The sequence below is a fragment of the Coccinella septempunctata genome, chromosome 4 (assembly GCF_907165205.1).
Source record: "Coccinella septempunctata chromosome 4, icCocSept1.1, whole genome shotgun sequence".
NCBI classification, from domain to species: Eukaryota; Metazoa; Arthropoda; class Insecta; order Coleoptera; family Coccinellidae; genus Coccinella; species Coccinella septempunctata.
In genome coordinates, this window is record NC_058192.1 from 9,354,709 (window position 1) to 9,374,053 (window position 19,345).

General features: G+C 33.2%; 5 protein-coding genes across 7 annotated transcripts; 4 read left to right on the forward strand and 1 right to left on the reverse strand.

The window, feature by feature from the left end:
- Nucleotides 1-11: 11 nt before the first annotated feature.
- On the forward strand, nt 12-2,190 carry LOC123310813 (regulator of MON1-CCZ1 complex; the record flags this gene model as incomplete). Its single annotated transcript, XM_044894480.1, has 1 exon — nt 12-2,190. A coding segment is annotated over one exon (1,995 nt), but the record flags the coding sequence as incomplete, so codon positions are not given.
- On the reverse strand, nt 2,186-6,345 carry LOC123311289 (protein FAN-like). The gene is made up of 11 exons (XM_044895174.1): nt 6,159-6,345; nt 5,664-6,096; nt 5,429-5,611; nt 4,941-5,012; nt 4,683-4,885; nt 3,954-4,582; nt 3,639-3,839; nt 3,335-3,587; nt 3,012-3,242; nt 2,621-2,958; nt 2,186-2,361 (listed from the first exon to the last, which is right to left on the reverse strand). Exons 1-11 carry the CDS (start codon nt 6,170-6,172, stop codon nt 2,270-2,272), a joined length of 2,649 nt encoding a protein of 882 aa, XP_044751109.1. The 5' UTR covers nt 6,173-6,345; the 3' UTR covers nt 2,186-2,269.
- A 262-nt stretch (nt 6,346-6,607) lies between these two features.
- LOC123311872 (probable 26S proteasome non-ATPase regulatory subunit 3) lies at nt 6,608-8,365 on the forward strand. Its single transcript, XM_044895982.1, has one exon. It carries the CDS (start codon nt 6,726-6,728, stop codon nt 8,202-8,204), a length of 1,479 nt encoding a protein of 492 aa, XP_044751917.1. The 5' UTR covers nt 6,608-6,725; the 3' UTR covers nt 8,205-8,365.
- A 543-nt stretch (nt 8,366-8,908) lies between these two features.
- On the forward strand, nt 8,909-13,874 carry LOC123311266 (extensin). 3 transcript variants are annotated; one of them, XM_044895130.1, is made up of 7 exons: nt 8,909-9,294; nt 9,352-9,954; nt 10,501-10,668; nt 11,243-11,248; nt 11,411-11,704; nt 11,872-12,308; nt 12,438-13,874. In XM_044895130.1, the coding sequence occupies exons 2-7, from the start codon at nt 9,385-9,387 to the stop codon at nt 12,595-12,597; spliced, it is 1,635 nt and encodes a 544-aa protein (XP_044751065.1). In that variant the 5' UTR covers nt 8,909-9,294; nt 9,352-9,384; the 3' UTR covers nt 12,598-13,874. The 3 variants fall into 3 exon arrangements, with proteins under 3 accessions (XP_044751065.1, XP_044751062.1, XP_044751063.1); XM_044895127.1 differs by having other exon boundaries at nt 8,918-9,294; nt 11,872-13,874; XM_044895128.1 differs by lacking the exon at nt 11,243-11,248 and having other exon boundaries at nt 8,925-9,294; nt 11,872-13,874.
- Nucleotides 13,875-14,261: 387 nt separating this feature from the next.
- On the forward strand, nt 14,262-19,254 carry LOC123312216 (golgin subfamily A member 1-like). Its single transcript, XM_044896529.1, has 7 exons — nt 14,262-14,834; nt 14,897-15,114; nt 16,365-16,625; nt 16,746-16,991; nt 17,652-17,866; nt 17,928-18,156; nt 18,232-19,254. Exons 1-7 carry the CDS (start codon nt 14,459-14,461, stop codon nt 18,610-18,612), a joined length of 1,926 nt encoding a protein of 641 aa, XP_044752464.1. The 5' UTR covers nt 14,262-14,458; the 3' UTR covers nt 18,613-19,254.
- The last annotated feature ends 91 nt before the right edge of the window (nt 19,255-19,345 follow it).

Consider the following 19,345-nt stretch of genomic DNA (forward strand, 5'->3'; position numbering starts at 1 on the left):
ATTTCTAACCTCATAACCTGACAGATGTCAAAAGTCAAAACAAAAACATAACCTACAAAAATGCCCAGAAAAGTAACAAAACCATTATTTATTTAGTTATTAGTGTTCCGTTTGAATTGATAGTTAAAACTCCAAATATGGCAACTGATGACTACTATTTGGAATTGTCCGATAATCCATTACGTTTCGAAGCCGGAAACCAATTGACGAATGTCTTTTTCGACGACTCCAATAAACACGTATTCGTTGTACGGTCTGGAGGTGTTATGGGTGTCGTTGTCAAAGATTTATCCCAACCAGATAAGCCGCTCAATTTCAGAATGGAAGACAAAGGTACTGTGTTGTCCATAAAATTCTCTTTGGATCTCAAAATCCTTGCTGTACATAGAACTAATTCATCGATAGAATTCATGAATTTCAATGGGAACACGCTGCATGAGGAATATTCCCAGACATGTAAAAAAAATAATAAAATTTTGGGATTTGTATGGACATTTGAAAATGAGGTAGCATTTATCACTGATCATGGTGTAGAACTTTACAAAGTTTTACCAGAAAAAAGAACATTGAAACAATTAAAGACAATTTCGAATATTGTACAATGGTTTGTTTGGTGTCCATTCAATAAGATTGTTCTGCTTGCATCTGCACATGGGTCTCAGTTACAGCCCATTTCTTTTCGACCAGGTACAATTGGAAAGTTACCAAAAGTTGAGAGTATTTCTTGTAAAATGGCAGTTGAACGAGATATTACATTAGCAAAAATTTATGGAACACCTGCAATATTGATTTTGAGGCATCAAAGTGGACCTCAGACAGCTGAGGTTCACATTCATGAACTCAATGGACCTGGACAGGCTCCTATCAAAACACATGTACTGAAACTTGGTCTTTCTGGACGGTTTGCAATAAATATTGTCGATAATTTGGTCCTGGTTCACCATCAAGCTTCTAGAAGTTCACAGATTTTTGACATAGCCCTTCCGGGGGAAAGCGATGGTGTTGTTAAGTATCACACTTCAGTTGCTGCAGCTAAATCTTTCAAACCAGTTAAACTGACTATCCCCAGTTTAGATGGAGCTCAAACTTTACCTTGTGACTTATATTCACCTAACTGGGTTGTTTTTCAACCGAATATTGTGATAGATGCTAGACTTGGATGTTTATGGCATATCAATTTATGTCTTCCCCAATTATGCAACATTATATCAGATGTTGCATCTTGTACTCAGCTGCTTCTCAGAAGAACCAATGGCAAGCAAATTATACTGAAAGTATTGCTTGAAAAAATCCTGCAAGACAATCCACTCCAAGACAAGATAAGGGAGTCATTCAATTATATCAATAAAGAATATAGAGATTATCTGGAAGTGGAATTGCAGAATCAAACTGCATCTCCAGCATTTGAAACAATTCCTAATAAGCCAGAACTAAAAGGAAATGTTATCATTATCGATCAGTCTGAAATGTATAATGAAATTTTCTTGAAGCTAGATACAGATGCAGAAATGAATAAGCTAGAATGGGTACTTATTAGCTACCTAACTTCTCTTTGCGAATATGACATCAAAGCATTGCCAAATATAAATGAAATGATTGTTTCAACTTTGATCAGAAGAAAAAAATTCGCTACTTTACAACAACTACTTCAATATGGTGTCATAGCAGATTCAAAGGCTCTTGCATGCATTCTTTTATCATTAGGCAATGTATATCCAGCTGGAACACAGATGGCTCTGGATATGTTATCAAGGTTAGATGCCAAGGATGAAATTCAAGAAATCCTCCTCAGCCAAGGGCAAATTTTAACTGCCTTGAAGTTATCCCCAGATAAAAGAAATCCTAGAAAATTTTTACAAGCAGCCCAAGATTTCAACGATGAGCAGTTATTTCACACTATTCTATATTATTACAAGAACCACCCTGTGTATAATTCTAGCTTTAAAAAAGATAGTCATTTGGATAGTTTTGTGCATTATTACAGCTCAGTATTTGAAGATAAATGAGAAAAAAGAATTCAAATGAAAAGTGCTCGGTTAAAGTCATATTAATCACAAATATAAATATAAGAGAAATTAATAGAATAAAAGATGCCAAAGACATTGTTCATGCACATGTTGTGCAACTGGATGTATTTCTTTACAGAAATTGCATATTGAATTTTTTTCTTTAATGAAAGGATTAATAGAGTTATAGAATTTTAATAAAATATATTGTATAAAACTTTAAAAAATCATTTATATATACAACTAATACACAATATTAAATATTACTTTGGATTCCATACTTTAACTTGATGATCTCCTCCACCACTGCAAATGAATGTTTCATCTTTAGCAATATCCACTGTAGTTATCGCACCTGAAAGTAATTAAATTCATAAGCTTAAACAATTGTGCAAATATCATATTGCTAATTTAAGCATCAGATGAGTTTCACTTCAAAAAATTGGATATGATGAGTTGAGCAGCCAAAATAAACCAAAATCGATGAAGAGGGATGCTTTCTCGATAGAACTATCAGCTGACTCACGCTAGGCTCTAATTTTTTTTGAATCTTTCGCAATTTAGTAGTAGATTTTCAACTCGAATGAACGCACTATGAAAGTGATTATGTTCACCTTTGTGTGCCACAAATTCATAAAGTAGCTTCACTTCAACAATATTCCATATCATTAGACTTCCATTCTCACATCCTATAATAAGCAGACATCTGCTCCACTTCAGCGACGTCAAACTAGAATTTAGAATCTTACGAAACACAGCCAATCCTGCGGTAGTGTCGATAATTTGAAATACTCCGTCCATTCCCCCAAGTGCTAATTTAGTTCCATCTGGACTATAATCTATGCACTTTATGCTAGACCCCACTTGATATTTTTTATGCAAAGAAAATTCTGACGTTTTCCAAATGTAGACCTCTCCATCTTCAGTACCAACAGCAAGAAACGCATTTTCCCTGAAATAGCTCAAGTAAAAAGGGATCGAGTGAAGTTATATGGAAAACCTTACTGATCAAATTTTAAACAACTAACATGACTGTTGTGGTCGAGTTGTTTATAAAGACATTGTATAGGTTTAACAACACCTCCTGCATTTAATCCTTTCCATACTTTCACTGTACAATCACCACTGCCAGAGACTAATAGATTTGATGTTTCACCCCAAGACAAGCAAGTTATAGCATCTTCATGGGCAAATACTGTTTCAGTTATTTTACCATAGTCCAAATCATACAATACTCTGGAAATTTTTGAAAAATTAATCCTCCTAACTTGAAGTAGACACTTCTAAGGCCAGATTTGATAATAAATTCATCTCTATTTCGTACTTACATCTGATTATCCCAGCCTCCCACAACTAAAATGTTAACATTGGGCAATTGTACACAACTACTGAGAGGCATATTTCCAATATTGGCACTTCGAATCTGTCTCTTAGTTTCCATTGAAAACACCTTCAGTTTAGAGTCGTGTCCAACTGACACAATATTCTTCTGATCTTTGGATATGAAAATAGAACCAACCGTATTTTTATGAGTGCTGAAGGTAGCAAAATTATCTACCTCACACATTTGCAACCATTTTTCTAAAATAACACTTGTTAATCCAATATACTTTTCGCTGATTCAAAACAAACCTTGAGGATTAGGTTTTCTATGGGAATCTGAAGGTTCCTTGAGCAGAAGTAATTTCGATTTTCTTCTTGGATGAGGCACCGTGAACACCTGTTTTGGAATCTGACCAAATTCCATTATTTGCACCTCTAATGCATGACGCTGATTCAAGTCGGTGATTGAATCTAGATCAACATTGCCTTCATAGCAAAGATAGTAAAAAACTAGAAATTGATAGAGAAAATTAAATCCCTGAAGAAAAATCATTTCTTGGTCAAAAATACAATTTACTGTTTCACAAAGTGTTAGGTTCAGGATAATATCCATTAAACACTTACGATTGTTTGCTTTCTTGGCCTCTTCACCCTGCTGTTTATAGCCAAAAATGAGATCAATCCAAGAATGTAGATTATCAGAAACAATATCACTTTCTAGAGCCTCACTCAATTTCTCCACTAAATCTCTAGAGTTCTTGGCCCATGGAGGTAGCTCAACATCTCCCACCTTCACACCATTATATCTGTATCCAAAATTGATCCCCATGTCATTCACCAGAAACTTCCCTTTTTGTGTTGTATCATAAAATTCCGGTATAAGTTCCTTGAAGTCTGACATGTTGTTTAGGCAGTTTTTATAAACGTCACACAGAGAATTGAACATTCTGTCTGGATGGTCAAACCTACCACTTTGAAGACACAGAACGTAGTGAGGATAGAGCCTAGCTAAATAGAATAATACGAAACCTGGTGTTGAATAATGGGATCCATACAGAAATTTTGGATCAGTCATCTCTTCATAGCGCTCCAACAGCTTCTGAAGCCTCGAAGGGTTCAGTGCACCCACTGGTTTGGATAGATCTCTGTAGTTTTGTGGATCACTAAGATCTAATTCTTCACTACAGTAGTTTGATATGATCCAAGGGAAGACGGGATACTGTGTAAGGTCATTGATTGTTCTATCTCCTAAACTGAAATTGGTTTAATATGACAATATTGATAATGATCCTCATCTTTTGAAGATTACAAGTAACTAGGGCTGAAAAATAAGGAAACATTTGAGAATCTTACCTGTTTATATACAGTAGGTACTCATAATTGGAAATAATACCATTCTGCCACTGGAGAGTCATCACACTGGGTGTGATTTCACTCAATTTGAACTCTGGTTGTCTTATAAGTTCATCATAAAAATGATCTCTTTCTTTTCTACTCGAAAATGAAACATAAATATGAGGAATCAGACTGTTTTCATTAGAATAAATTTCTAGACCCTGTAAGCATATTAGTTATTTTCAGTTTTTCAAGATATAATTCATTTTTTCTAACCGTATGACGAAGCAGAAATCGCCTTTTGAGTATCTGCTTTATACTGCTCAGGTTTATTTTGATAACTGGATGCTAAAAAAGTGTAAACAATTAACACTACAAGAATAACAATAAATTACTAACAGTTCCCCTATTTATTTTATAGAAATTTGATTTGATGAATGAAAAAATGCCCCCTAGTAAATTATTTCATTCAATGAATGGAATTCATTCATCTTTCATGATAATCTGAACCATGAATCTTTTCCTAAATTATTTATTCTTTTTTATTCTCGGGTATTTGATGATTCATCGATCAACGAAGTAAACTCATTGTGATAATTATATTGTTGTTTCTTTAATATTAAAAAATATCAGAATTCAATGATTAATAGCTATTCTTATCTTTTCCTCATAAGTGGAAAAACAATAGAAATAATTGGCAAATGACTAAGTGAAAATATTAACTGTGCTATTACTATTGATAAGGTTTCATAAATAGTACTTACTGGTTCAACGTTATTATAAGGCTGGAAGAATATCCTTGAAGTTGAAAGCAAAATACGCCCTGGATTGACTACTAATGGAGTTACTTTATCAACTTGAGTTTCTAATACGACTTTTTCATATAAATCTAACCAGAGTTGATCGAAACTAACTCTTGCCTGTCTTGAATGGACAATTGTAGCTATCTAAAATGAACAGATTATTTTGCAATAAAAAACATACCTATTTTTCCCTCACCATATCAATTTGTTCAGCTGCTGGCAAACTGCTAGCTCTGTGCAACTGACATATTTGAGGTAAACAATTAATTATATTCCCATACTTTAGAATGAAGAGAAAATTTGCAGAACCTTTGTAAATATATGGTGCAATTATATTACACTCAAACATTTCAATATATTCCTTTGAATTCACTACCAAAACATTTTTACTGTCAATAAATTTCGAACTACCTTTCCATTGCTCTATAACAGTACAATCTTTCAAGGGAATTTTTAGTAAAGGTTTGGTTATATCTTTCGGATCAAATACTAAAGACTTTGAGCACATTTTCAATCTACCATCCTGCTTTTTAGAATCATAGGTACCCTTTGATGTACCAGCAGGAATGAAAATAACACTGAAATCCTCAAAATAAATTTCTCCAGGATCCAGCTGTAGAAGGGAAAATCTAGAATAGCAAATATACTCATGTGAATCGAATCAGTTCAAGATTGATTTCAAGTTTCATACCTTTCTTTATCCATTATAAAATTAGAAAAGATCTGATTCTTTAAATATGATAAGATACAATGAAATCGCTGATCATGATTTGTTCCTCAATTTCCTAAATGAGTTCTGAAACGGTAAAAGAAATATTGTTCTCATTCATTGAAATTAACTGGTCGTAGTGGTAGTGAGCATTATTTTTAGCAATGTTTACAAAATTTTTGTACATTTCAAATTTGACGTTTAAATGAAATCACAGAACGTTAAGATTGTATGTGTTCTGTGAAGGCAAATATTCTTCTTTGATGAAGGCAATGTCAAATCTCATATCTATGAGAAATAAGAAATACTTTACAATCATCATATTCATATATTCTTGAACAATTATTAAACTATAAAAATTTTTTGATTCTCACTGAAACGATATCCAATTTTCAACTAGCACGCCAATGCTTTATGTCTGTGTCATTTTATGTCAAATTTTTTCCTTGACGTCCACATTTCGAAAGTCATCAAACATCGGCAGTTTGCAGGAATTTCAATCTAATTATTGTTTTTGAGTTACTTGAGGTCTCATATAAATTTATCGATATGGGTGTTGAAATACAAGACGTTGAAATGAAAAATGCCGATAGTCCACCTGGTCCAGAAGCTGGAGATTCTAAAAGAGACATCGACCTCCAAAGTCTTCTAGAACTCAGAGAGCAAGTAAGACAAATTGAAAAAGGCGTAAGTAGTAAAGAGAACCGTTTCATATTGAGAGTTCTGAGATGCTTACCGAACACCAGAAGAAAATTGAATGGTGCAGTTCTTAGAGGTCTCATCACTCAAGTTTTTCCTTTGAATGAGAGAGATACTATGTTGACCTATGTTGAAGATAGTTCAGGAGGAAATGAAATTGAGACACAAACTCAAAGAACGAGATCTGCAACCAAAACGCCTGTACCCGAAGTAGATACGTATATTCATCTTTTAATTCTGGTTCGTTTGATAGACACATACAAACTGGATGAAGCTTCAAAATGCTCAGAATTATTAATGAGCAAAGTGACCTCTCAAAATAGACGTACTTTGGATTTGGTTGCAGCAAAATGTTATTTCTACCACTCACGAGTCGCAGAGTTGACCAATAAACTAGATTCTATAAGGTCTTTTCTACATGCTCGTTTGAGAACTGCAACATTGAGAAATGATTTTGAAGGCCAAGCAGTTTTGATCAACTGCTTATTGAGAAACTACCTCCATTATTCTCTCTATGATCAGGCTGATAAATTAGTGAGTAAATGTATCTTCCCTGAAACTGCCAGTAACAATGAATGGGCTAGATTTTTGTACTATTTAGGAAGAATCAAAGCAGCTAGACTTGAATACAGTATTGCTCGCAAACACTTAGTACAAGCAATGCGAAAGGCTCCTCAAAATGCTGCTATTGGTTTCAGACAGACTGTCCAAAAACTCTTAGTAGTTGTGGAATTGTTGTTGGGGGATATACCAGAAAGACAAATATTCAGACAAGCTAGTATGCGGCATTCTTTAGCTCCTTACTTCCAGCTCACCCAAGCTGTTCGTATGGGCAATCTGCAGAGATTTGGAGAAGTTTTGGAAAATTTTGGTCCTCAGTTCAGATTGGATCATACTTATACTCTAATTTTACGATTGAGGCACAATGTAATTAAAACAGCAATCCGTTCTATTGGATTATCCTACTCTAGAATTTCCCCTCAAGACATTGCAAAGAAGTTAGGATTGGATTCTGCTGAAGATGCTGAATTTATTGTTGCAAAAGCAATTAAGGATGGTGTTATTGAAGCTACTTTAGATCCTGAAGGTGGATATATGCGAAGTAAAGAAAGTAATGATATTTATTGCACAAAGGAGCCACAAATGGCTTTCCACCAGAGAATATCCTTCTGTTTAGACCTGCATAATCAAAGTGTGAAAGCAATGAGGTATCCTCCTAAGGCCTATGGTAAAGAGTTGGAATCTGCTGAAGAAAGACGTGAGCGAGAACAACAAGACTTGGAGCTTGCCAAGGAAATGGCAGAAGATGAAGAAGAAGGCTTTCCTTAATCAATTGCTTACTCTATTCGATTGTATTATCTGATACTTTAGTGAAAAATATGTCATCAGTTTGTATTTTAAACCTCATACTTAGTGGTAATACTAATAATTTTGCAACAGTAGGATAATTGTGTAACTATTTGCTGAATATATAAATCTTTCAATCACCAGATGGCCTTTTCATTTGAAAAGAATTGTATAGTACAAAATTTTCGTATTTTTCGTCTGGATGCAAAGATACTATCCGTTCCGCGTAGCAAAGCAGCGCCGGGTAGGTTTCGAAAGAAAAAAACTACACAATTTCAAGAAAATCTCAAAACGATACCGATGATCGGGAACTATCTCTTCGGAAACGAGGCTACTGCGGCGTTGGTCTCAGGCGCCTAAATCTCTTTCTCGAAAATCATTTCAAAATAGCAAAAAAATCGCAATGAAATTTGATGAATAAATATATTATATATATGAATAAAATCTCTAAAAATATGCAATCTACGTGCATGAGTATTCTGTGGTAAGCGCACAGAATTAAGTTTTGACGGAAATTAGGTCAGTCGGATCAGCGTCTGTTGAAATTTTGCGGGCGGTTAAAGGTTTTATTCATGAATTAATAAATGAGCCTTCCATCTAACCGAAGAAAGAAACCTACAATTATTTTCATCCCATTATAAATTTGATGCCAAATGAAAAATATGGAAATACTTTCAACGTTCAAAATTTAGCAATTTGAATTTGACATCCTTGGCGCCTGACCGAAATGATGTTGATAGTTGCTCAGTGGAATTGTGTGATAATTCATTTAGATTTCGGAATGCAAATGCTGAGAACTGCGAACTTTTGAGTGATAAAATCATATTTTCTGAGAAGGTTTCTCTTCAGAAACCAGAAATTGATGCATACTTGTTAGAATTTCTTTCTGAAAAAGTGGGATGCTTGTTGATCAAAGAGTCATACGTCTTTATTCCTCTGTCAGTAGACATTCATCCAACAATTTTGTACTTTTGAACAAACAATTTTCGTTTTAAATACTCGTGATATATTATCTCTATTAAATGTGTGGCTCAATATGAATTGAAAATATCTTATTATGAATGCATTTGATGTAAGTTATAGCTTTAAGGTTATGAAGCAAATTGAAATATTTTTCATCCTTTTGTAGCAGCCTGTATTGTAATATCAATGAGTTCTGGAGATGGTGTGTAAGGAGGATGTGTTATTATGGTTCAAAGACTTGGACAGTTATAAAAGGATAGATGTATTATATGACTTATTGAATATGTGTCTCCCCTTTGAATTGCGGTTCCTAGGAAGTTGTGTGGAGGAAATTGGTAAACATACGTATCAGGAACTTCGTGGTCCAGCACTCTTGGCTAATGATTACGAAAAATTAACTAAAGATGCAACTTTAAATCAAAGTTTGCTGGATGATACTATAAGACATCGTGTATTGATATATCTGTCACTTTTAAGTAGTAAGAACTATACTGTAGCTAATTGGTTATATAAAAACTTCTTGAGGACAGAGTGCGTGGAAGAGTTTCTCCTTAAAACTAGTGTAAAAAGTGATAATTTACTCAGTGAATTCTTATTGTTGTACACAATGGCATTACATCATCCTGCATTTACCTTTGAACAAAAATTATTTTTTGGCAATTTATTGAATCGATTGGTGGAGTACAAAGAACATAAGAACAGATTTTCACCAAAGCCCAGCATGTATGGTTATCCTCCAGGGTTTGGATTCCCTACATTCAAGGCAGCAGTAAGTTTGCAAATAAATATTTCACTTTTATATTATATGTCAGTAATTAGAATTTCAAGGTCAACATATGGATTTATCTATAATTAGGGGAATTACCCATTTCCAATATTTCTTTGCAACAAGATGGTAGTTCATTCACTCGGAATTGATTTTTTTTTATTTTAATGTTATATTTAAATCATCATTTTGAGTTATTTCTTCAAATTTATGGATAAATTTTGAGGAAAATGCACCTACACTAGCAATACCACAGCAAAGCTTTGAGTCTATAGTTCCCCTCCTACTTAACTTCTGTGACATATGATTCACTCTATAAATAATACCATAATTTTTTCTACAGAATTTAAATTGCTTAGATGAAGCTCAATTTTCATCAGTTTCTATCATTGGCTGTGAAATTTTAAGATAGGCCCATAAAACCAATAATACATTTCTTTCAGTTAGTTGTTGCCAAATTTTCTGAGGATGTTCTTGTCTTCATTTCAAAATGACTTTTATATTATTCCATGCCCAGAATACATCATTTATTTATTAACTTTACTTTAGAATACTACAGACAGTTCTTCAATACCAATCAAAGCTAATATGACCATGTCATATGGTGATTTGAAAGTACCATTAGCTAGTCTTCATCCTATGGTACCACCACAGCAGCCACTGGATTATACTGCCACTATTTGGAATAGGCCAGGAGTCCACTGCGGTGCACCAGAGGTATGATATACAATTCTGACCAAAAATTCCTTCAGTAAAAGGAAGATGCTAAAATGAATCTGATGGCAAAGGTATATATGATATAATAATAATTATCCAAGAGATTTTAGTCATCAAAATTTGGATGATATATAATTTTGTTCTTTTCTGTTTAAAAATTAAAGTATAACATATATATTAATTAATAATAAAGCAAAACTTCAGAACAAAATTGTGTCACAACCAAGTTGGCACATTACATTGTTGATAAAAAAAAATATTTCGAAACATTCATACCATCATGAAGCAATAAGACGAGGAGGATTAAGGAATAATATTGGGACGATGTGGTGAAAACTTATACTACCTTGTTGCTTGAAAAATTTTATTATTTTCATGATTATAACAATACCTTTATGTTGTAGAATTTTTTTTCAAAGCTATGAATACAGAAATAGGAAAAGTATCGATGAAAAATTGAATAATAAAGGAAATTACCATTTACAATATTTCATATTTCCAATATGCTGAAATTGATATAAGATGTGTTTGATCAATAATGAAATATTGTGATTTCAAGCTTTCCATAAAAAAGTTTCAGGTATGCAGTTTCTTCAAGAGATAAAGAATTTAGTACATATTCATTCTTGATTATCACTAGCGAAAATGGGAAAGACGGAACTCATTACCAAAATAAATATGTACCTCATTCTTTCCTTCTTCTAAAAGTCTCAATCGAATTTGACACGTTTATTGAACGCAGGTACCCCCATTTCCTCCACCGCCTTCCATATCGCCGCTAGTCAGTCAAGCGGGAACACCGACCCACAGCAGGAGCACGTCGCCTCATCGAACCACAACAACGGTCAACGTCCGAATGCCGCTTACAGCCAGGCCGCCCCCAGCACCCCTGCCTAACGTGGATGTAATGCCGCCCCCAGTAGCTAGCGTTCTACCACCTTTGTCTCAGCCAGTGTCAATTGATCCACTACCCCATTCTAGTCTGCCGCCAATGTTCGGCGCCAATTCTGCGGATCTGAAACTTCCGGATGATGAGGTATATACTTATATTTTAAAAAAAAGCATAACAATTTTCGGGGTACCATGCAATTTGGTTTAAGATACAAGTATTTGAGGAAAACCCTTGTCTTTCTGTGAATGTAGTGGCAAAATTCCTGTGACCTTCGCATTTTATGAAGGTTGAAATTAAATTTTTTGTCCCAGTTGAACCAGCTGCCGGATGCCCAGTTAGCTGAGACTCCATGGATTCCTCCAAGGGGAATAGTACCAGACAACCTGAAGCCGCCCAATGGTCTCTGCTACCCTCCGCAATACCCTCATAAGATGCCAGTACCATATCTAATCGAGCAAATGCAGGCATTGAATATGGAAGGGGAAAATTCCTTACATCACTCGAATTCGTCTAGCAATAGCAGTTTGAACCAGTCCCCGCCCGAAACACCTACAGTCATGCCACACGGACCAGGAAGGGGACCAGAGAAACCCAGAATGAACGGAATACCCCCACCTCCTCCCTCCACAACATTTATCAATAACCTGCCCCCTATGTGTGATACTACCCCACCACCTCCGGCTTTTAATAACTGTACGGTGCCTTACACAAGTTACCCTGCAACCTTCAACCAGATGCCCCCTAACAGGTCTATATTCCAGTACACAACTCAACCATATTGTAGGCCTCATTTCAGTGCTCCGTTTCCAAACTATCAGAATTCCGAAAACACAATACCACCCTACACAGTTCCTTACGTCTCCATTCTATATTCTAGCCCTCAGTTTCCTCCCAGACACCCTACTGGTTGTTACAATTGCGGAGCGACCGGACACATTGGCCAAGATTGCACTGCTCAGAACATTGAGGAAATCACCCAGAAGAAGGCATTCAGCCTGGACTATAATAATGCGATACGAGATGCAGAAAATAAGTAGAATTTATTTTTTATTAGATGTAATAATCAAACAGTTACCGTACTGTTTTATTATTTTTGTTTCTCCAGAAAGATTCGTGATCTTTTGTAATCTAAGCTGAAATTAATAACTTAGCTAGGTGCTTTTTTAAGTATTTGTCTCATCGAAGAGTTCTCTATTCTGATTTAGGAAAACTTCTTAGCATCATAACCTATTTTGCGCAATGTGACAAGTGACATAATTATCACTCAAATGTGGCGTTTAGAGTTATATCATAGTCTAAAGCTGTTCTCCAGATTCATAAAAAGATTCATCAAAATGATTGCTAAAGATGCTCATGAATTTTTAAATGATGGCAATGACACCTGGCAGCAGTGAACAGTATTGTTTAGTATTGCTATTAAATATTAGGTTGAGGCCTTCCGAATTTTCTGATTTCTTAAAGTTTCCATTGAATGCATACATTCTAACAGTGTATCGAATTTTTGTTCATTTGAAAGGGAGTTATTGCAGAGTGACTTCCCTGAATACCTTGTTAGTATTTTATTTTGTCTCAATGTTTAAACGAATTTTATTCGTAAATGTAGCTTCATGAGTTCTCAACTTATTTAATCAAAATTTCATTCTCACCTAATATATTTAATTTATCCGCTGGAATAATCTATATTCTTATGAGAAAATTTTTAATTTTGTTATTGAACCATTCATTTATGATACTTATTGGAAATTATTCAAAAACATGAGTGTTCGAAGACTTGTAACACTCAACGATTTTTGATATTCACAGACTGCAATTTGCCAAAGAAAAAGCTTGACCAAACGACAAAATTAGCTATATTTTTTCCAAAGCACAAACTTAAGTATAAAATCCTTTTTTGTTTTTAATGGAGAATTATAAAATTTTTGGCAAAATAGGTACTCGTCATTAAATTTAAGAACTGTTTTCCTAAAAAAAAATTTTTGAAGCGACCCTTTTGTTATTCGAGTTCCTTCAAAATCTCAGACAGTTTCACAGTTAGTACTTATCAGTTTATTTTATACTTGTTTTAGTAAGGTTCAAATTGGCCACACCTAGAATTTTTACTCTAACTCAACCTGTGTTTGTTGTTTTGTTATTTGTTATTCGTGAATTTTTCAGTTGAATATATATTGTTCTGTAATATATCATGATTTGATTGTATATAAAATTAGGTATTTAATAGTTATCATTTAAATATTGATATATTTCTAATACAATCAGTATGTGACTGAAAGTTTACTTAAAATCATTAATGTGAAATAAAAATTTTCTAATATGGCGTGAAGAATTTAATTATAATACCTTTCCCCAATTATGAAAAAAGAAAAATTTCAATCGTTCCGGGAATGTTAATGAATTTTGTGTTCAAAACTGTACCTTCAAGAAAGAAATAAATTAACGTTACGCCTATGGAAGGTACAGCTCCTCTCCATAGTTACGCCACTGCTTCCACGTATTCAGTGATGAAGGCTTGAAATTTTTTGAAGTATTTTTGAATATTCCTAGATCATTGCTCGAAACAGCTGCAGTTCAAAGTATTCCTTTTCATATAATTATATTATCTTGTAATACAAAAATATTATGTTTTTGAGAGAAATTAATCTCCACGGTATAAAATTTCTAAAGAAAAAAATGAGAATAGATCTCGTTTTCTATGGATATTGAAAAACTACATTTGTCAAAGTGACAAAATTTAGTCGTGTTGTTTGAAAGATGTGGAATAAAATAATTTAGTTCAGTTCAAAATGTGTTTAAGATGATAAATTGAAATAATTCGCCACACCCACGGAAAATAATTACAAGGTTAGCATTAGCGTCTTAAAATCGTATGATAATGCGTTGAGTAGCTGAATTGAGTTCAAAATGTTTGCTTCCTTGAAAAATAAAATACGGGAAGAAACCGGGAATGATCTTTCCAAGCTAACAGCAAAAATTACTTCCTCAACTGTACAAAAGATCGACTCGATCCGAGGAAAATCATTCCAAGGTTCCCACTCTAGTATTAATTCCATAATATCATCAGATGATCTCAAAGAAGGTGGTACATTAGATATAGAAGAAGTGAAGAAAAGACTTTCTAGAATTGAAATAGATTTTAAGAGAAGACTTGATCAGAAGGAAAAGGAATGGTCTGATATTATCAGTGCCAAGGACAAACAATTACAGATGTTAGAAAAAGAAAAGGAAGAGGCTTACAAACAAATTACAAATTTGAGGGAAAAATTAAAAAATGCTGAAGGTATGTCATAAGGTTGCTTTATATGAGGAATTGAATGAGACAGAAATCTTTATTTTTCTTAGATTTCAAGCAGAAGTTAGTTGAGCATCAAGAAGACAAGGAGCAAATAGAGAATTTCCAATCACAGGAGTTGTCAAAAATTAAACATTTAGTATTACTTCGAGATAAGGAACTGGAAGAGAAAAATGCCTCATTGAAAGAGGCTCAGTTACAACTGGAAAAAATAAGGAGTGAAATGGCTAGATTGAGGAGGCAGGAAGAGCATTTGAGCGATGTTCAGGTTTGTTTTTAAAATAGTTATATGCCGTAAATACAGCACCTTCCCAGTATAATATGTTGATATGGTTACATATGAAGGAATACATCCTAATCTTTTTCAGTTATTTCAATCTATTGCGTTTTACATGTCAATTGAAATATGAATAATTATATTATTTATCAGTTCGGTTTGATAAGGGTATTCTGAAACTTGAGTGATTTGAAATGAAAATTTCTCACTTGCTTATTTTTTATCTATGATATTTACATTCCTTGTATACCAATATAATTCTTTTTCCAATATAAAACTTTCAGTATTGATTTTGAGGAATGAACTTTCTCTATAACATCAATGTTCAAACAATAAATATTATCTACATATTTATCTCTTGAGCAGATAACAGCTGTAGGGTTTTGACTTATCTTTCTTCATCATTAATAGTACACTGATGATGACTAAACTCATTACAAATTGTCAGTGTTTCTTAATGGAGTTTTGGTACTTCTTTTGAGTGAAGTCTCAAAGTAGTAGCATTAAGAACCCATTAATAAAATAATATTAGTTTGGACCATTACTAAATATTCATAAATGAAAAATATCATCTCGTACAATGTTTTCTATTATTCATCTTTACTTTGTAGTAGCAAATTAGACTTGAATTGAAGGATTGTTCAATTTTATTTATTTCAAGGCTTTGTTTTCCTTTGCTTATGTCTATTCTCTTTCATTTCTTCTAGTATTGTGTTTTTTTTTCAACTTAGTATATTTGGAAAAATACAGGTATACTTTATGAAAGATCATATTATGGGCTGTGAGGTCCTGAGAGAGCGGAGTATTTCATTTTGTAAAATCTACCATATTCAAAACTATCACATTAATGCTTATTATTTCTTCAATTCATAAATCCCCAGCTGATTTATGTTCATATTTCTTACTGTGACCACACTAGGAGCTTTCGTATCACCATACTTGCATTCTTATTCAATATAAGCAGAGCTTATGAATTTGAATCCTTTTCATCTCGAAATGCAAATTTAGTACCTGATATATTGTTTCCAATATTGGAGAAAATATATCCCACCAAAAGGTACCCTTTTTGTCAGTGTAACTGCAAACCTATAAAGTTGATTTGATAAATAAGGTTGCAATTTTTATTTTAAGTATTAGCACGTGAATTTTTTGTTTCATGGGCTTCAGCATAACACAGGTATGTGCTTACAGCTTTCAAAATATATCACCAATAAAAAATTTACTCTATACTAATATTTTAGGATGACTTAGATGCCTTACGACATTCAACATCAAGAGATATGGCTGCTTTAGCTACTAAGTTGACTGAAAGTGAGGAAGAAAGGAAGCATTTAAAAGATCTAATAGTTATTCTGAAGCAAAGATTGGCCAATGAGACTTCGGCTGATGAACAGTTAATTTCTGAAAGGAAGTTGCTGGAACAAAGATTGGAAGAGGCTCATGTTCATCTTGCTGACATCAAAACTTCTTGGAGTGATAAAATAACGTCTTTAGAAACCCAGGTAGGATATTTCTATAAATATATTCTTAACGCAATTTGTTTAAAGTACCACACTTGTATCATTCATGTAGAGGAAGCCTTTGCAGTCTCTAATTATTCAGTTCTCTTTGGATATTTCAAGGTGGGTAGACTCAGCCGCCAAGCAGCAGAAGAAGGTGCTGAAAGGAGGAGGGCACTACAGGAAAAAGACGTTCTATTTGAAAAAGTACAACAATTAGAAGCTGAGCTAGAGTATAACAAACTGGACCTGAATAACAAGAACACAAAAATTTTGAGGTTGAATGCTGATCTGGAAGAATTATCTGCTGAATTAAAAAGAGTTCGTGCTGAAAACGAGGAACATGTGACATTTTTGAGGACTCAATTAGTGAGTCAAACATAATCTGGGAAATATTTGTTTCTCTCCTGTTATTTTTTTCAATTATTGCTTAAGCATGGGCCTATTATCTAGATTAGTACTTTTAACTGAGTATTGTTATCTGTTTCAGTTATGTTCTTTCAACTTTGATGCTATATCAGCGTTATTTGATACAAATAATCTTTTTTCATTCCCTTCTTTGGAGTGAAAATTCATTTAATTTATCACTTGAAATATTTTCTTTAGTTTATTGAATGGGTAAGTTTTTAGAAACCAATTTGATTGAAATATGATTGGTTCTCTATATTCACTTATGGGCCTTTTCTATATTATTGTTTCTGTTCTATTATTTTCTTGTACAAAAATGGGATTCCTATTATTTGTTGTGTTTTTACTTGTAAACATATTCCATGAATAATTCTTTAATCATTCCTTATTTTTTCAAGCTAGGCTTCTCGACTGCACATTCCAATTTATTTTTGTTTGTTTGTGTTTCACAAATTTTGTTATTTTTTCACATTTTACAGGTTTATTTTTGTTCTTAATAAATTATATTGAATATTTGTATTGTTATTTTTATAGCCCTGCAAACTTTCTTTCCTTTCCTTCCTCAAATTCATTATGTATGTTAGTAATTTTCATTAAGTAGATTGGTATTTTATGTTTCAGCTCACTTCAAGCACAGAAGTAACAGTTGTGAAAAAAAACTTGGAAAATGCAGAAACTAATCTGGAAAAAACTGAAGACGAATGCTCCAAATTGAGAATGTCTGTTGAGTCTGAGCATGGTATTAATATGTCTCTGAAAGAGAAAATTCAAAAGCTGGAAAGGGATCTTGAAGAGGAAAAAATTAATTCTCTCAATGTTCAGAAAACTCTTTCTAGGTTTGTGAAAGATAAGGTTCCTGAAAAATAATTGTTTTTTTATTTTTATTTTCTATTCTAGGGTTACCTCAGAAAAAAATGCAGCCCTTGTAAGAAATGCTGAAATATCACAGCAAATCGAATTAATTAAACAAGAAAAAAGAAGGCAGGACACAGAATTTAACGAATTGTCTAATAAAATGAGTCTGTTGGAAGAAGAATACACGAGGTACAGGGAAAGTGAAGCTTTAGAGAAGCAGTTGAGGAATAAAATTACTGATTTAGAGGAGCAATTGTCTGATAAAAATAAAGTAAGTTTCATCCTGCTACTCTGTATGAAGATTTTAATAACAATAATTTTATTTTGAAATGTTGAATATTTTCAGAATATCAAAACATTAACATTGAGATTGGCTGACATGAAGAAAACCCTTCAGCAAGAGCTTAGGACACCCAGCAATCATAATTATCTCTCAGACGATACAAATGCGGCAGCTATTTTAACTCCAAGCCAAAGTTCTGTGAAGAATTTTTCTCATAATGTGAAGAGGGATGAAGAAGACGTCAATTTTAAGTATCTGAAACATGTGGTTATCAAGTTTTTGACAAGTAGGGATTATGAGGCTCAACATTTGACCAAAGCAATATCCACTGTACTTAAGTTTACTCCCGAAGAAGAAAAACTTATTACTGATACATTAGAATGGAGAAGATCCTGGTTTGGGAGCAGACCAAAATTATTACACAAATCGAAACCTATGAGCTGATGGTTAGTTTAAAAGTGAGGAATCTACTGTTTTTTTTTGAGATTTATGCCAAAATTAATTCATATGCAAATGAAGCATTTTAAGATTTGTTGATGTTTACACATTTTGTAAATATTATTATTTGTTATTTATCATTAATGGCTGTAATTCTAATTCTTGAATAATTTTATTTATTTATAACTTATTTAATCCATACAATCCATTAATTCCCTTATATGGGGCTGTCAATATTTTATTCCGAAGCAGAGCAAAGCTCAGATGAAGCTGCCAACAAAAGTAAATCTATTTAGAAAAATGATGTGATTCAAAACAAATTTCATATATTTAGTATGTAACTCATCCCCTTGTAATTGTCAACATTCCATATGTAAAAAAGTGTAATATAATAGATTTAGAATTATTGAAATTTTCTTAAAAGTGGTCTGAAACAAAATCAAGTTACCAAAGTAAATGAAAATTTTTTTTCATCTTACATTTATATTTATATTGTTGAATTAGTCCAAGAAATATTATTGAAATATTTTTTTTCAATTTCATCCCCATTATGAATAGGATTCAACTTGTGGTAATCATTTTGATTAGTTAGATTGAACCTTTTCCATCTGGTTATAACTTATTCATTAATAAACTAATTTTTGAGTATTCTGAGCATGTATTTATTTCTGAATTCCTGTTAATACTTAATCGGCATTTCGAAATTTAACTGCTGCAATTTTCTTATATATGCTCGGCT

Bases quoted from the DNA above. Each gene is read 5' to 3' on its own strand.
- LOC123311289 (XM_044895174.1), bottom strand. The intron at 4,583-4,682 runs GTAAGATTCTCA...AACCAATTTCAG, and splicing joins TACCTACTGTATATAAACAG to TTTAGGAGATAGAACAATCA. The intron at 2,362-2,620 runs GTGAACATAATC...AATTACTTTCAG, and splicing joins TGAATTTGTGGCACACAAAG to GTGCGATAACTACAGTGGAT.
- LOC123311872 (XM_044895982.1), top strand. From the start codon at position 6,726: ATGGGTGTTGAAATACAAGACGTTGAAATGAAAAATGCCGATAGTCCA.
- LOC123311266 (XM_044895127.1), top strand. From the start codon at position 9,385: ATGGTGTGTAAGGAGGATGTGTTATTATGGTTCAAAGACTTGGACAGT. The intron at 9,955-10,500 runs GTAAGTTTGCAA...ACTTTACTTTAG, and splicing joins TCCCTACATTCAAGGCAGCA to AATACTACAGACAGTTCTTC. The intron at 11,705-11,871 runs GTATATACTTAT...TTTTTGTCCCAG, and splicing joins TGAAACTTCCGGATGATGAG to TTGAACCAGCTGCCGGATGC.
- LOC123312216 (XM_044896529.1), top strand. From the start codon at position 14,459: ATGTTTGCTTCCTTGAAAAATAAAATACGGGAAGAAACCGGGAATGAT. The intron at 17,867-17,927 runs GTTTGTGAAAGA...TTTCTATTCTAG, and splicing joins GTTCAGAAAACTCTTTCTAG to GGTTACCTCAGAAAAAAATG. The intron at 18,157-18,231 runs GTAAGTTTCATC...GAATATTTTCAG, and splicing joins AATTGTCTGATAAAAATAAA to AATATCAAAACATTAACATT.